Source organism: Anabas testudineus, chromosome 17 (genome assembly GCF_900324465.2).
Source record: "Anabas testudineus chromosome 17, fAnaTes1.2, whole genome shotgun sequence".
Classification (NCBI taxonomy): Eukaryota; Metazoa; Chordata; class Actinopteri; order Anabantiformes; family Anabantidae; genus Anabas; species Anabas testudineus.
The window spans coordinates 1,417,811-1,434,975 of NC_046626.1; the positions used below are offsets into that span (position 1 = coordinate 1,417,811).

A 17,165-nucleotide genomic window follows, 5' to 3' on the forward strand; every position below is an offset into this window, starting at 1 on the left:
GGAGAACTCATTCATTCATCCACCCCCCATTTCACCTGACTGTGATCTGTGATGGTGTTTGCTCTGTTAGCCTGGTGCACCCATCACCATCGACGGAGCAACGCTGAATAAACTCGTACAGGACTCCACTGTTTGTCTGCTTCGTTCTTGCATCGTGAGGTCTGCAAATATTTGGACCATTTATGCAGCAGGTGCACATTTTCTCTTCTGCTCTTTATTGGAAATGTTTCACAAAACCATTTTGATACATGTGGACTAAGACAATTTTATAAACAGTAACTCTGAATTAATAAAAAGTCGATAAGATCAAAACAAGACTATTTGCCCCGATCATCTGTTATATCACTACATGTTGACTGACATAACTTCAGCTCAACAAAATATTTTGATTCATCATGATGAGAAACTGACTTGTTTCTACAGTTATTTGGTCATTATATCGTTAATATAATAATAAGCTGAGGGGCTAGGAAGTGCAGTTCTTATGCCAAGAATGTCCTCACAACGGGAGAAAGGCCCGCATGTGTGTTTCAGTAGTAGACACACAGACTCAGCAGACTGATGAAGAGCAGAGCTGACAGGGAGGAGGAGACCTGTGGAGAGAAAGAGAAATGTCACTCAGTGAACACAGCACACAAACACAGTGCTGTGCAGAAGTAGAAGCTCCTCTCCCGATCATTTTAGAAATAATAATTAATACTTTCTTAAGCCCCCTGGGGAAAGTCTTTGTGGACATGCAGCTTCATTTTAAGTGCCGGGAGTTCAATGCTTGTCCATGGACCCTTCAACATGTGGCCAGGAATCAAACCACCAACCCTGGAATTTGTAGTTGACTGATCCACAGTCACCCCAGTACAGTACAGTACAGTACAGTTTTTTTTATTGAATTATTCAAATTCATTTTTGTTATTTTAATGTGATGTCATTTCTAAAGAAACAACAGTTCATTCAAAATTTAAGAGAAAGCAGTTCACAGGCGTAAATGATTCAGATCATCAAACTCATTTACTATCACAAGATAACGTGAGTAAATACAAAATGCAGTTTAAATGAGAATTGGATTTGTTATGGGAAAACCTGTCCAAACCTTTTTGGAAAGCTGAGTTAAATTTCACTTGCCACACCCAGGCCTAATTACTGCCAGACCTGTTTAATCAAGAAATCACTTAAATAGCAGCTTTCTTACAAAGTGCAGCATGCTAAAAGATTTCAAAAAGCAACACATCATGCCACGCTTTCAACACAGATGAGTAACAAATATCAGTCTGAAAAGGGTTACAAACTCATTTCTAAGGATTCTGAACTGCAGTGAACCACACTGAGAGCCATTATCCACAAATGGAGAAAACATGGAACAACGGTAACCTAACCAGGAGTGACTAGCCTACAAAAATTAAAAGAACCCAGAACAACTTCCAAAGAGCTGCAGGCCTCACTGGTCTCACTTAAGCTCAGTGTTCATAATTCAACAATAAGAAAGAAACTGAGCAAAAATAACACCAAGGGGGAGTTCCCAGGCAAAAGCCACTGCTGACCAAAAAGAAGACAAAGGCTTGTCTCACATTCTCAAAAACATATCTTGATTATGCCCAAGATTTTATATTCTGTGGACTGATGAGACAAATGAAGAACCTTTTATAAGGTGTGTGTCAAGTTACATCTGGTGTAAAACTAACACAGCATTTCATAATAAGAATATCATACTAACAGTCAAACATGGTGGTGGTAGTGTGATGATCTGGGTGGTGCAACCAGCTTTTAGATTTATGGGGCAGTTACTTTACTTACTTACTACTTTAACGTTTGGATAGTTGTTCCCCTCAGTGAATGATATTGTCATTTACAGCACTGTATTTTGTATCTACTTGGGTTATATTTGTTTCATATTACAATTTGTTTAATGGTCTGAATCATTAAATGTGACAAATCAGTCAGTGAACACAGCACACACATAGCTCCCACAGCAAGTCAGCACTCACTCCATTTGCAGGGTTTCCAGTGCTGTCCAGTCTCAGAGAGCTGCTGTTCAGCTGAACCCAGAACACTGAGAGATTCCTCACCACAGTGGCACTGCCGTGTCAATGACAAGATGGAAAAAACAGGGACAGGGGATGATAAATGGTGTCACCAAGTATTATGACGTCTGATCTGGTCCAGTCATTTTGATCTGTTTCTGTGATTTTGTGGTGATACGGTCAAGATGGTTGTTCACATGCAGCACGTTTCATGGTGACAGAACAAATATGTATGAAAATGTTTGGTGTAAGATCACTAGATCTAGGTCATAGATGAGGAAACTGTGTAGTTGTGTGTTTTGGTTTCGTTTTCTACCTGAAGTAGATTTCTCCATATGTAGTACTGTAAGGTGCCTCCCAGGTCAACTGGATCTTCTTTTTCTTCAGTGTTGATGCCTGACTGACAGCTGAGTTCTGTGTACACAAACACACACACACACACACACACACAAACACACACACACACACACACACACACACACACACACACACACACACACACACCTCTTGTTGAGACACAGTTGGAGCATCATACACCAAAGTTATGCGCATACAAAGAGATGCCTGTGACAAAATATTTTGAAGAAAAAAGTGGGATTATTCTAGTCCAGGATCTGATTTGCACAAAGAATAACCATGACAATGATACGTCAGTGAACACTGAAGTCACCACCACCTCTCAGATCAGTGAATGTGTAGATAAATACTGCATTCTCCAACACGAACATGTGTTGCAATCCTCATCACTCAGACTGTACCTTACCTCCATGTTATTACACTTCAGCACAGTGAACAGGGTCGTGTTAATGTTGGTGAACTTTCCAAGAGGCCACATCATATCTGGAAGGAGAAAAGTTCATTCCACACAGGTGACATGGCAACATTTGGATCCTTACAAACCAATAAATGATCCCCATGATGCATCTTAGCCTTAAGCAACAATCCCATGCACGTACCTTTCTAAAGAGCACAAAGAAACATTTTAACAGTCCAACATCAGACCAACTTTACCGTTTCCCTGTCTGCTCCTGGCCTGTAGCAGGAAACCCTCGAACACTGCGGAGCTGTTCGTTACTTCCACCGTCACTGCAAGCAGGCATGATAACACAAAAGAGCCACTTGATCAATCGATCAACTTGCTGCCAAGAAGCAACAGGCTGAGGAAGAGTAAAAATGACCTGAAAAGTAGGTAACTTAGGAGTAACTTAAAAAAAGCTTCTACCCTGGCTACACTGCAGAAAAGTAAACCATTAAAAATGCTCAGTGTATTTAATCGTGAACAGTAAAAATACAACCAATCAAAGATTGAAACTGACGGCCATTACATACTTTTTGAAGCATGTTGTTGGCATCAAATTCAAAACAAACATTCATTAATTAATCAAAAAAACACGTTCTTCATTTAACTTTTCAGCTTTTGAACTTTGAAAAGTGACATCAGGTAAAAGCACACCTACCTGTAATGACCTGACCTGGCCTGTAGGTGTCACTAGAGGCAGACACATTGTATGGTGGGCTGCTGGTGGATGGGAGGAAGAGGTTGTGTTGTGGCATCATGCTGGCACAGGAGGCCTCCACCTGGCCGTTGGGGTAACACACAGACTCCTCCACGTAGCACAAACACATCGCTGCAAGCAGCAGCACTGTGGCTTTAACAGGCATCTGGACGAGGACAGGACAAAGAGTGAGATGATGCAGTAGTTTGACACGGAAAAATGATCCCAATAATCCTGACATGAATCAAATTCATAGGATCAGAGTTTCCAGTCTGGTTCTGAAGGTGCACTCAGTTAAGCTTTAATCTACAATGGAAATAATTCAAAGGTCTCTAGGCTCTGCTGTTATTCTATACTTTTCCTATTGTCAACTCATTCTTTAAAAAGTCCCAAACCAACAACGTGTTTCTCCGTCTCCTGTTACTCAAAAGGTGTGATGCTCTCAGCCTCACACTCACTGATGTTATTCTAGGTTTGTCTAGAAACTTTTGGTGCTCTGGTCATTATAATCAACAGGATGGGAAATGAGGGGTCCAAAAAAAACCACATTGTGTGCTTGTGTTTATGAAGGTTCATGTCAGCCAAGATAAAAAATCATCAAATGCTGTCTTGAAGTACACTTTTAGCTTTGGGCTTCTCCAGTTGAATTTACATTGTCCTACTCCCCAGTTCACGGTATAAGTGACAACTAGTCATTAAATGTTTTTTCTAGTACAGTGCAGTCACCTCCGTCCTAACATATTATAGAATTCCATGATCTGACACAAACGGTGCCCTGCTTAATGTTGTTGAACCTATTGACATGTATGTAGCATGTCCTGAGTGGACAGTGGAGAATACTCTTACGTTGCTTGGGTAGAAGTTTGAATATTTGGACCTTTACTAATAGTTGAGGCCTAGAACCAGTTGGTTTTAGATTTATTGACAGTTTTGACGATGGAAAAAGGAGAAAAAGCCAGTTAGCCTGTGCCAATACCAATTAAATGAAGTTCCTGCCCACAGTTAGCTAATTCAGGTCTACATCCCCTCCCGTCCACTGCACTCAACCAGGGAACATCGTCTGGTGGTACCAGGACCACACAGTCGACACCAAGGAAAACTGTTCAGCTCAGTGATCCCTCGATGGTGGAATGAGCACTTTAATATTTAAAACACTGCTGAAAACAGAACTCTTCATCATCTTCCTTTGCACTTAAAAAAAAATAAAATAAAATTTCTACTCTTCCGTTCTCACATCTCTTGAAACAGAAACTCTTTTTTGATAGCACTTTGCTTTGATGTTGTTTCTTCTTGACTTAGATTTTGTTTGTTTGCCTTGTTCTTCACTTGTAAGTCGCTTTGGATAAAAGGGTCTAAATGTAAATGATCACACTAAACTGAATTCAGAACATGATCTCAAGTTTGACTTTTCCAGCACGTAATGTGTACTGACCACAGCAGCAGAAATTACAGCCTCCAACACTCTAAAACAGTCAGAACCAGATGTCTTGGTTTTGGTTTCCTACTCTTTCTATATTTCCAAGTTACAATTAACAATAATTAGTGCCTTGATATGGCTCAGCTACTCTCACTGCAAATGTCTGAACATTGGTTGTGATGCCATTAATCAAGATGGAAGGACTCACCTGGTCTCTGAGGGACTTTCCTGCAGACAAGCACAAAGACATGTCAGGGATCTTTTCTAGTTAACAAAATCACAACTTGTTTCTGAATATTGTCAGATGATGTAAATGAAATGAGATGAATCACCTGCTGTTCTTCCTGCTGGCTGTTCGTAAAAGAGCCACAGTGGTTTGTGGAGACCAGTTTCCACGAGTTGCTTTGTGTGCATTCATGTGTGTTATTGGGTTTCACTAAAGGTGTTATCCAATTGGGATTCAATCTCTTGTAACCATGGCAATGTCAAACGAAACGGCTGATGGGTGGGTATTCGAAACGACACAATGCTCATTTATTAGAAACAGAGGAAACGGGTCGTGTTTCAGTCAAAACAGCACGTATCTTCATGTCCCTTTATGTCTGCTCTACGTAGTTCCCATACGTAGACCAGCTTGAATTACCATGGTTAAGCTGGCAAGCATTGAAATTTAAGCTTTTCGCTTCTACTTTGGTCATTTGCTTGGCTTCCATGTCTTTTCCTATTCTCCTGAAGCTCGTTGTGTGAGGAGTAGCACTGAAGAGGTCAGACACAGTGCTTGTCAAAACAGACAATGTTTTATTTCTTATGTGAGATACAGTACACGAAACAACAGCAGCTCTGTGGGCGATGTAACAACAGGTAAACAACAGTGTGGGAGAGGCCAGCAGTGACGGCTTTACAGTGTATTCTCACAGGTGTTGGAACACTACAGAACCACATTCCTGCTCCTCAGCTGTTTCTGGGTGGTTCTGTGTTTGTGCTATTCTTCTATTTTCTATTCTTATAGAACTTATAGAACTATAGTACCTTTGACCCATTTAGAGTCCTTGTACAGCAAACCTCTCTGAAGGAATTTGATTTTTGACATACTAGTGTGACTCTGAGTATGTATGTTGCTGGCTGCGTCCAGTCAGGCACTCAGCAGTTGACCAAGAAATAGCTGTAATGCATCATTATTTCTATTTCTATATCCATCCATCCATCCATCCATCCATCCATCCATTAGCTTAGCTGCTTCTCCTAATAATGCTCATTGGAGTGCTGGAGCCTATTCCAGCTGTCACTGGGCAAGAAGCAGGGTTCACCGTAAACAGGCAGCCAGCCTATGACAGGCCTTTAGGTTTTGTATGCATCAAAATATTAGGGGGGTTTGAAGATCGGTTCCATTTGACTTTTGTAGATATGGCAGCAGTTTCCCCTACCTCCAGTCTTTGTACTAAGCTGTGGTACGATATCCAGCAGAGCACATCTACTCTAGACAACTAGGAATTAAACAGATATTGATGTCTCTTGTGACTGAGCAAAAAAATCTTTCATGTAACCTAAGATCTGCATATTGTTCGTGAGCTTAAACTGGGCTTTAGTTACGTCTCTCTGAACCTGCACAGCAGAGTGTGTAATGGGCAGTTGAGCTGCTTGAAGAGGGGCCACTGCACACATTTGCCAAATCTCAACAAAGTAAATGTTATTGATGTAGTATATAAAAGTATAAAGAAATTGCAACATGCCCAGAGAAGCATCTTTCAGTCCTTGTTTATTGTCACTGAGGGAGTGTCCTTTGTGGATGAGTTAATGTATGTGCACCTTAATATGACCACTACTACTAGTTTTTTTTCAGTGTTACACCTTAAATACATTTAAAACACATTTAGGTTTAGGTGATGGTCAGTTGCCAGTACCACAGTTACCTGTCCTGATGTTGTAGTAGTCTTGATCTAAGTGGTAACTTACTACATCCAAATTAATTTCGACTGACGTGTACTTTTCTGAACGTGGATTAGCAGAGAAAAAAAAGCACCGTTACATATCAGCACCAGACCAAACTGAGTATTTAGAGAGCATCAGGACGGGACTGGACCATGGATGAGAGAGCTGGTCTAATCTGTCCTTGTCTGTTGTCACAGTAACGACAAAGCTGCTGTAGGACTTTGATGTGATTTGCATTTACCCTCTTTAGTGGAATACACACATTACACTCAAAGGATAGATTATAGCCATGTATTATACAGAACACAAACTTCTCATGGGGTGCATCTTGGAATGACTGATACAGGGATAGGTGGATAAGAGTCTTTAGGGGTTCTAACCCTTAAAAGGGTGACTACTATAGTGAGGAGGATAGAAATAAAGACCAGAGGAACAATGATGATCAAAAGACAGGTTTGCTGCAAACACAGCCTATTGGACACCTAGTGTATCCTAAAGTTTGTCTTCACATTCTCTTGGGAGGAGGTGGTCGAGGATTTAGGTTTAGTAGCATGCTGGCAGGGCTTCCATCAGATGGGGAAGCTCAGTAGAGTGTGTCTGTTTGAAGTTTTCAGTACTTTAGTTGCTTAAAAATGACTTGACTGAGTCTTTGAGGAATCAGTAGTGATCTTATGATTCCCTAAATATCTGTTTAGTTTTAGGAGCAATTCTAGGTGTGAGGAAACAAGAATAAAGAGGTAACATTAACAGGTATGAGGCAGTGACAACATGCTAACCTTTGACATCAGTGATAATGTAGGAGTACTAAAGTAAATATTGATGTCCTAAGGCCTCACATTGCTAGCAGCAGGTGTTTGTGTAGCACCAGTTAGAATGTAGTGACAATGAATATTGGTACCGGTGGTTTGAGCTGAGGGTTTAAGGTGGGACATTACAGTTATGATTACTTCAGGGTTTTGGTGCACTACAGGACTGGCAGCAAGCCTTTCTGTAGTACCAATGGGAGCACAGCTTAACCTTTAAGACCAGGGCACAGTTAGCTGTTGGCTTGTCTTGGCAGGAGTTGTCTACAGATGCTGGTGGGGAAAGAAAAAAAACGTAAACTTAGAAAAAGGCAAGTGTGAAATGCTGTATTATTTTCTTTCTTATCCACTTAATTCAATAGGACACTACAGAAACATTGTCTCACAGTGAAACATTTAGAGGTTAATTTATTCTGCACAAGTGAAAGTGTTCTGACATGCTGCATCAGCTGATGCAAATGCTCACGGTGCTTTGTTTTTCTACCTGGTGTTGGACATGTCTGGATTTCACAGCTCTGTCTGGCTTTTGGTTTGAGGGCAGAGTTGCAGCTGTGGCCCCTGATTACCAGCTCCTCCCCCTGGTAACACTTAACTTCTCGAACCTGGACACCAGTCCCACAGGTCTTACTGCACTGTGAGGAAAGGATTCACGATTCAAAAACCTTTACAAATCCCGGAAGGAACCACCACCAGAAAGATCCACACCAACACAAACACAAAATAACATCGATGCTAAAAACTCAACATATACACAGAATATCTGAGAAGAGTTTGGACAGAAACTTCCTTTTAGCAGTTTAGCAATTTGTTCACCCTGTTAGTGTCTGCCACCTTCATGTTGCTGCAGACCACAGCATACAAGATGACACTGGCCTGAGCCTCCTCAGAAAATACATCCAGCTCGGAGCCTATTTGTCCAAATACACTCCAAAGTACTTGTACTCAGATACGACCTACAGAAGAGGCCTATAGAGAGGAGTGATGGGACTCCATGGACCCTGGGACATCGCGTCTTATTCACAGGGACTAAGCACAACTTTTTCCACCCAAGAGGAACTTTCTCCAGGTTTAAAATGTGTTGGAGAACACCACATAGCTTGATAGCACAGGCTTTCAACACCCTTGGGTTGACTCAATTTGGCCCTGCAGCCTTTTTGGGGTGAAGCCTGCTCAGCTCTCTCCTCACCTGATCCTTGCTGCCTTCCTGTCACCTGACCTGAATGCCTTCTTTTTCTCATTCTGAATGTCTGTGATGTCCCAGGGCTTGTTGTTGGGAAAGCAGCAAGTAGTTTTTATAGGTACATGGGAGTCCACACAGAAATTCATGTAATCAGTGATGCAGTCTGTCAAGCTTGTAGATTTTTATCTACTGTACATGCTGTATCACTGATGCTTAGATACACAGGCGCTCAGTTTAAATACAGGTGAATGCATCAAAAACAGTAAACAATAATGGTTGGCTAAGTAATCTGTTTAGCATCACACTGGAGGAAAAATGGTTACACACTGGCTGGTACATCAGTTAATAGCCATGCAGAGAGGCTGTTACCTGGGACCAGGATGTGGTGAACCATTTTGAGCAGGGTCTCTGGAAGCAGGAGGAGCTGATGTCTGGTTTCTTGCTTTGGTCACAGCTACTATCTGGAAACTCTTTGAACACACCACCTTCAAGCCCAGCACACACCACCTGACGGTGCTGCACACCGCGGCCACATGTAGTATTACACTGAAACAATAAAGTGATTAGAAAAACGATAACTGTAGATCAATAATTTGCAGTTTTTAAAGAGATACGCACTATCAAACTGCTCTCAGGTTCCTGAAAGGTAATGACTGGTTCTTTAAATATTTACCTGTTGCCATTCCTGTTCCACCCAGTGGGGGGCACAGTCTCTGTCACCACAAGGATAGATGGCCAGTGGGCGCAGCGATTGGTCACACTGCTCCTCTGACATCAATGCACCACCTGATGATCGACACGTCACCGCACGCAACATCCTTCCATATCCACACATACCTGAGCACTGGCACATAAATATTTTCACTGAACTGTGCACTGAAGCTGGAACTTATTGCGTTATCATTCACTATTAAAGCTGTGTGTGTTGTTAAAACTTACAGGTCCCCAGTCAGAAACTGTCCATCTCCTGTCACAGGGCGGGCCTTCACATTCCTGACTTTCTATTGGCTGAGAGGACTTGTTACATAGCCTCATTTCCATGGAGCACCGGACCTCCCGAGTCTGAACGCCGCGAGAGCCACATCGCGCTGAACACTGACATGCAGAGTGACATGCACAAACACACACACATTACTCATAACAACTGCAAAAAGATTTGTTTATTGTATTTAAGTTAACTATTAACTATTATCTGTTGCTAATACAAACTACAACAACTACTACTACTAGTACTACTACTACTACTACCATTATCACCAACAACTAGAAATATTGGAACAAGTTCCTACTAGCGATATCGAAAGCACTATTTACAGATATGGATCAAAAACCACACCACATAAGTCATGATCTGCTTCCTTTCATATGTTTTACAGCCGTCTGTTATATTGTGTCCCTGACTGCTGTTCTATTCTCGGTGTGCATGTTAACGTTGTCCTGTACAGTGGGAAAACCACTATGTTTTGTTGATTTCCCTGGAATAAACATATTCACACTGGTGGGTTTTGCTTTTTTACAGGACAATGTTTGTTTTGTTTATACACACACACACACACACACTAAGAAGTCAATGGCAGCTCACAGCATGCCCTGCAACAGCACCCATATGCAAACTCTAGACACAGGTTTGCCAGCTAGACGTTTTGGATATAAAGACAACAGCTACACCTGAACAGAAGCACATTGCATTCACCAAAGAAAAAAACTGGCTACAATGACTGCATAAAACTATGCATAACAAAGCCAGCTTTGATACCTTTCAAATATTAATTTGTATCCATTAAACACCCCATACTGATTTAGCTGCTCCTGAAGGAAGAATGCCATTTTGATCAGGTCACAGATTATATGCAAAATAATACCAGAAAAACAATAAGCTAATGCAGAGTTTGTAGGCCTATCCCATTAAAACTTGAGTTGCTTGAGTGAGCTGCTTAATTTACTGTTTAGCTCACTTATTGAGCCATGGAGAAGGGGCCAATGGTGCATTTACTGACAGCAAATGCACCATTGGCAGACTTGCACCTTTTGTGACTGGCTAGTTCTGTGGGCAGTGTTAATATACTATTAATAATAATAATAACATCCACATTACCCCATGAAATATCTGACCAGAGTCCCAATCCAGGAAAGACATAAGCAGATTAAATAACGCAAAGTCAGCACCATAGTCTGCCCTGTCCTCTTGGAGAGAAACTTTTACCTCATAGTTAAGAGATCTGGATGTTATAATTTTGATTTATAGTATCTCAGAATTATGAGACTCGCCATTTTTTCTTCCTTTGGTGAATCAAAGTTTTCGAAGGTACTATGTCACTTTTTAATTCTAGGTGTCATTGTGGCCTTTCTCACTTCTAAGGCACCATTTTAAAGTGCTGTATGAAAACTATACTCTTGTTGGATTCATATTATGTTAATTAATCTTATATTAGAAGACTGGTTTGAAAAGAGCTCAGCTGGGCACACCTGACGATACAGTAGGACCATTTGTGGACCAATCGCCTGTTAGATAAAGGAGGTCATGTATGTAGTTAGTGTATAGTTGCTTTAATGATTTCACTTCAATTGAAAAAATATATATCTTAAGAAAATCAAGGTGGTACCAATGAAAATTCCAGTCATCAACATCACATGGAACATCAACAGACAAATGGCACTTTGGCTTGTTACATTACCTCTGACCACTCAGACACCTCCCACTGTGGTCCACAGCTTTGGCCATGGCAGACCTTTCTAATTGCTGGTTTGTGCAGGTCATGCAACAGACACAGTGAATCGTAGACAGAGGAGTCGAGACCTGGTGACAGCATCTTCCAGCAGCGCACAGTGCGGTACTGAACACCCTCACCGCAGGTTCGAGAGCAGTCACTCCAGCCACTGGTCTCCCATCTGCAAAGTGAGGAAATCTATTATTGATTTGTGTTAAATGAAATGTTGAAATTCTGGCGCAGAATCAGCAGTTAACATGTGCAGCTAATCTACAGTAAACAGTAAGCTCCGTTTGGACAATGACAGGGTTTTTAAGAGTATGCCTATATATACCACCACGATGGATTTGAAATAAAAACCATCATGACATGTACAGTGGCAAGAAAAACTTTGTGAACCTTTTGGAATTTCATGGTTTTCTGCATTAATTTGTCATAAAATGTGCTCTGATCTTCATCTAACTCACAACAATAGAAAAACCCAGTCTGCTTAAAACAATAGAACACAAACATTATATGTTTTCATGTTTTTATTGAACATAACATGTAAACATTCACAGTGCAGGGTTGAAAAAGTATGTGAACCTCTAGCCTAATGACTTCTCCAAGAGCTAATTGGAGCCAGGAGTGAGCCAACCTTGAGTCCAATCAGTGTGATGATATTGGATGTGTTGCTGAAAGCTGTCCTGCCCTTTAAAAACACACACCAGTTTTGGGTTTACTGGTTTCAAGAAGCACTGCCTGATGAGAACCATGCCTCGCAGAAAAAAGCTCTCAGAAGACCTACGATCAGGAATTGTTGACTTGCATGAAGCTGGAAAGGGTTAAAAAAGTATCTTCAAAAGCCTTGATGTTCATGTGTCCACAGTAAGACAGACTGTCTACAAATGGAGGAAGTTCAGCACTGTTGCTGCTAACATTTTTGTTGACACATCTACAATGAGGAAAACATCAAACATGAATGGAGTACATGGGAGGACACCACGGAGGAAGCCATTGCTGTCCAAAGAAAATATTGCAGCATGTTTGAAGTTTGCAAAAGAGCACCTGGATGTTCCACAGCACTACTGGCAAAATATTCTGTGGACAGATGAAACCAAAATTGAGTTGTTTGGAAAAAACACACAACACTATGTGTGGAGAAAAAAGGCACAGCACACCAACATGAAAACCTCATCCCCACTGTAAAACATGGTGGAGGGAGCATCATGGTTTGGGCTGCTTTACTGCCTCAGGGCCTGGATGGATTGTTGTCATTGATGGAAAAATGAATTCCAGAGTTTATCAAGACATTTTGCAGGAAACATAAGACCATCTGTCGGCCAACTGAAGCTCCACAGAGGATGGGTGATGCAACAGGACAATTCAACAAAAGATTAGTTTCAACAGAACAAAATACACCTTCTGGATTGGCCCAGTCAGAGTCCTGACCTCAACCCTGATTAAAATGCTGTGGCATGACCTTAAGAGAGCCATTCACACCAGACATCCCAAGAATATTGCTACACTGAAACAGTTTTGTGAAGAGGAGAGGTATAAAATTACTCCAGATCGTTGTGCAGGTCTGATCTGCAACTACAGGAAACGTTTGGTTGAGGTTATTGCTGCCAAAGGAGGGTCAACCAGTTATTAAGTCCAAAGGTTCACATACTTTTTCCACCCTGGACTGTGAATGTTTACATGTTAGGTTCAATAAAAACATGAAAACATATAATGTTTGTGTACTATTATTTTAAGCAGACTGTGTTTTTGTATTGTTGTGAGTTAGATGAAGATCAGAGCACATTTTATGACAAATTAATGTAGAAAACTATGAAATTCCAAAAGGTTCACAAAGTTTTTCTTGCAACTGTACACTTTCAGCTTTATTCCAAGAGGTTTTACAAAAATACTGCATTTACAATTGAGGATTTAAAGGCATTTTAAGCTGAGTAGTTTTAATTTCAGGGACTCAAAAATATTTGAGAAAGTGACATAATTGTAAATCTTACCATAATTTGCAATACTCTAAAAAAAGTAAAGTCTTTTGCAGTCAATCACTGCCTGAAATCTGAAGCCCATAGATATAGACATCCTTTGAGATGCTTTGCCAGGCCTTCACTGCAGCCTCCTTGTTTGCGGGTCTATATGCCTCCAGTCTTTTGTAACTGAAACCTGCTCTAATGGATTGAGTTTAGGCAACTGACTTGGTCATTGTAGATTATTCCATTTTCATTGCCTTCAAAAGGTCTAGCAGTTTCGTTCAGTGTGTTTTGTATTATTATCCATCTACACTATGAAGTGGTGTCCTATCGGTTTTGTAGCATTTGGGTGAATGTAAGCAGAAAGTACAGTTCTATACCCCCCGAATTCATTTGTCAGCAGTCACATTATCGATAAAAATGAGTGAGCCCGTTCCAATGCAATGAACGAATCAAAGACTATCAACAATTTAAATCAACACAACTAATGTTTCAAGAAGGTCTTCCCACTTAACCATCACTTCTTTGCCATATGAAATAAAATGTATTAGTCAGTTAAAGTTAAATTAGACAGGGCAGTACCTTGGAGGACATTCCTTTCCAGTGCAAAACTCATGTGTGGGCTCTGGTCTGGTCAGAGAGTCACAGTAACTGTCATCGACTTCAGTCCCATCGTACCGTACACACAGGGCATAGCTAGTGGTGATACCTTGTAATACACACACACACACACACACACACACACACACAAACAGTGTTAACAGAATGCACACAGACTGCAGACATTTACAGTAGTACATCAGCAGCATACAAACTATGCACACCACAATGCATGTACACTAGAGAAAATTTGAGAACAATTTATGAATACTTGATACATAACATTATCTTCATTGCTCAACATTTGAAGGAATTGGTGTTGTGGCTATACCATGTTAACAGAACAATTCAATTAAATTCAATTAAAAACTTTATTCAGCAAAAAACACAGCAGCAATGACTGTAGCACCGAAAAAGATACAACAACAACAACAGTCAGCAATTAGTAGGAAGTGTACAGGCCCTTGCTTTGAATGACTTCAGCACACCTGAGGCCACAGGACATCACTAGTCTGTCACACTTCTCTGGAGTGATTTTGGACCACTCTTCCGGTCTCTTCCACACTTCTGTGACTGTAGCGGGTTTCTTGGCTATGTTTTCAGTTTCATAGAACTGCTTTACCTGTTTGACTGTGTGACAGAGGGCATTGTCCTGAGTGATAATTGTTGGCTGATTGGGTGATGAATGCAGGGAAGGAACTGCATGATGTTGAAGAAGGTTCTGATAAACATTTACATTCACTCTGCCATGTAGCTTTCTAGGAGGCCCAACTCCTGCTGGAGAAAACATTCCTCAAACCATGACACTTCCTCCTCCTCCACCTTTCACTGACGTCTTTACAAACTTTGGGTTCAGTCTTTCCCCATTTTGACAATGAACCATCAGACCAAATAAATTACACTTGCTTTTATCACTAAAGTGAACTTTGGACCAATTCTACTTTGTTCACACAACATGCTACTCATCAAAAGTTAGTCTAGCCTTTTGATTCTTTTTGCTAATGAGAGGTTTGGTCACTGCAGAGTGGGCTTTCAGTCCAAATGCTCTGAAAAGTCGAGACACTGCTTGACAAGACAGATCCTTAACCTGCTTAGCACTGAACTAGCGAGCAATTCCACGTGCAGCGGTGAACCGACATCCTCTGTATCATCCTGTCCTCTCTTGCACTTGCCTTTCGTGGCTGTGTTTTTTGTGTGACATTGCAAAGATGCAATTACAGATTTGAAACGACCAACTTCTCTTGCTTTGGCTGATAGGGTCATCCCTTTGGTCTTCATCTTGACAACCTGCTGCAGGAGGGTTTTAGTCACTTTAAAACAGCTCACCATCTTGAAAAGTCAGTGAAAACTGGAAGGTTTGGCTGCCAATTAAGGAAATTAGCACCAGGTGCTAAATTAATACTAACAACTGGGAGGTATCTGAAAGTCTCTAAGGCTTTTTTTATTACTACTAAAATATGCTTAAAATACTGCTCTTTTGCTGCTGTTTAGATAATATCAAATTGGACTAAGTAGTGACCTTGATATTTAGGTAATTGTAGGTTGTTCTCTAATTTTGTTCTCCAGTGTGTGTCTGTACAAATGTTCAGTTATTCGGGTCATGGTTATTCCAAAAATTGCTGTTCAGTGAAAACTGGACTTGGTTTAAAGCTCTGGAAGACTCCCATGCAGAAGGCTTCATCAGATGGATGAAAGATGAACTGTCATCAAAGACTTAAAGCACAGTTGCAGCAATTTTTGGGATACAATGTAAGTATGCTGTAGTTCTTTGTGAGTATTAGAAAAAGATGAACATGGACAGCAACAACAACAAATACAGAAGATACTACAAGGATAAGACAACATCCTATTGTCATTCTTGAATATGATAATGCATATAAATTATTTTAATTATCATCTTGCTTGAACATAAGCAACCATTACAAATGGATGGAGAAAAAAATCTTTGAAAAGCTAAAAGCTTAGAAATGTAGATGTGATAAATGTAGGTATTATTTGGGGCGTCTTGTACATGTGTGTTTACCTGTTGTACAAGTTGAGCTGCATGGAGCATAAGCAGAAACCTTCCAGCGATACATGTCTGCCTGACTAATATCTGCATCTAGACCCACATCAAAGTCATTACTACAGAGAGAGAGAGAGAGAGAGAGAAAGAGAGAAAAGGAAATATTTTGAAATCTGATCTTTTCCAGCTTATTTTATAAAACAACAAAATATTATATAAATATTATATATTTATACAATTTATATTTTTCACAGCTGATCCTTCATACCTCTCTGTGTTGGCTGCCTGGACTGCAGACACCTGCTGCAGCTGTACCAAGATGGCAGTGTGTGTGTCTGATTCTTGTTTTGTATGTTTAACAAAGTGGGGGTCAGTGACTGTGAGCAAGTCTGAGTGTATTTCTGTGTTTGTGGAAGACAATGTTTCCACATGTGCTTCTGCTGGTAAATGAGGATCAATGATTGTGTGTTTAAAAGTGTGTGTGTTTGACTCTGTGAGGGAATGTGTGCTTGAGTCTGTCTGGTTGTGGTGTAGGTCCTCCAACAGCAGAAAGGTTGGCTCTTTAGGTAGGACAGCAGACTGAACACTTTGACCACCTATGAATGGACATAAACATTTTTAGAATATCTTCATATGTGGTATATTTATTGATTTAATGACAGGATAGAGTCAAACTGCACATACTTCACAAATAAAACCTGATTGCGCATGTTATCCCAGCACCATTTGACAATTTCCTATAGCTCTTGCTATAAGTACTTGGCTTGCTCATTATTTTGCAGAAGCAGCCATGGCTGTACTGAACACCAGGTCTGATTCAGGGGCTTTAAAAAGAATAGTCATCTGTGGTTTGAAATATTTGTAAAATACACTTTTTCATAATACTATAAAATCAATACCATGTTTATGAGAGTCAATTTAGTACCACAAAATAAAAGTGATATTTTCTCAGACCCCACAACTTGGCTCAACATGATATTGCAATATCCAAAAACAAAGAACAAGTGCCTCAATCTCAAAATATTACAGGATTTAAAAACAAAAACATATT

General features: G+C 40.5%; 1 protein-coding gene across 1 annotated transcript in view; it reads right to left on the reverse strand.

Moving 5' to 3' along the window:
- Positions 1-6,183: 6,183 nt before the first annotated feature.
- The window catches only part of LOC113172464 (ADAMTS-like protein 2), a 31,089-nt gene continuing 20,107 nt past the window's right edge, over positions 6,184-17,165 (reverse strand). The window contains exons 13-21 of the mRNA XM_026375435.1: positions 16,383-16,710; positions 16,133-16,233; positions 14,092-14,218; positions 11,516-11,729; positions 9,780-9,935; positions 9,514-9,684; positions 9,210-9,386; positions 8,145-8,292; positions 6,184-7,933 (exon numbers count right to left, since the gene is read on the reverse strand). Coding sequence (XP_026231220.1) covers positions 7,806-7,933; positions 8,145-8,292; positions 9,210-9,386; positions 9,514-9,684; positions 9,780-9,935; positions 11,516-11,729; positions 14,092-14,218; positions 16,133-16,233; positions 16,383-16,710 — 1,550 coding nt within the window. The 3' untranslated portion in view covers positions 6,184-7,805. The remainder of the gene's footprint in view (positions 7,934-8,144; positions 8,293-9,209; positions 9,387-9,513; positions 9,685-9,779; positions 9,936-11,515; positions 11,730-14,091; positions 14,219-16,132; positions 16,234-16,382; positions 16,711-17,165) is intronic.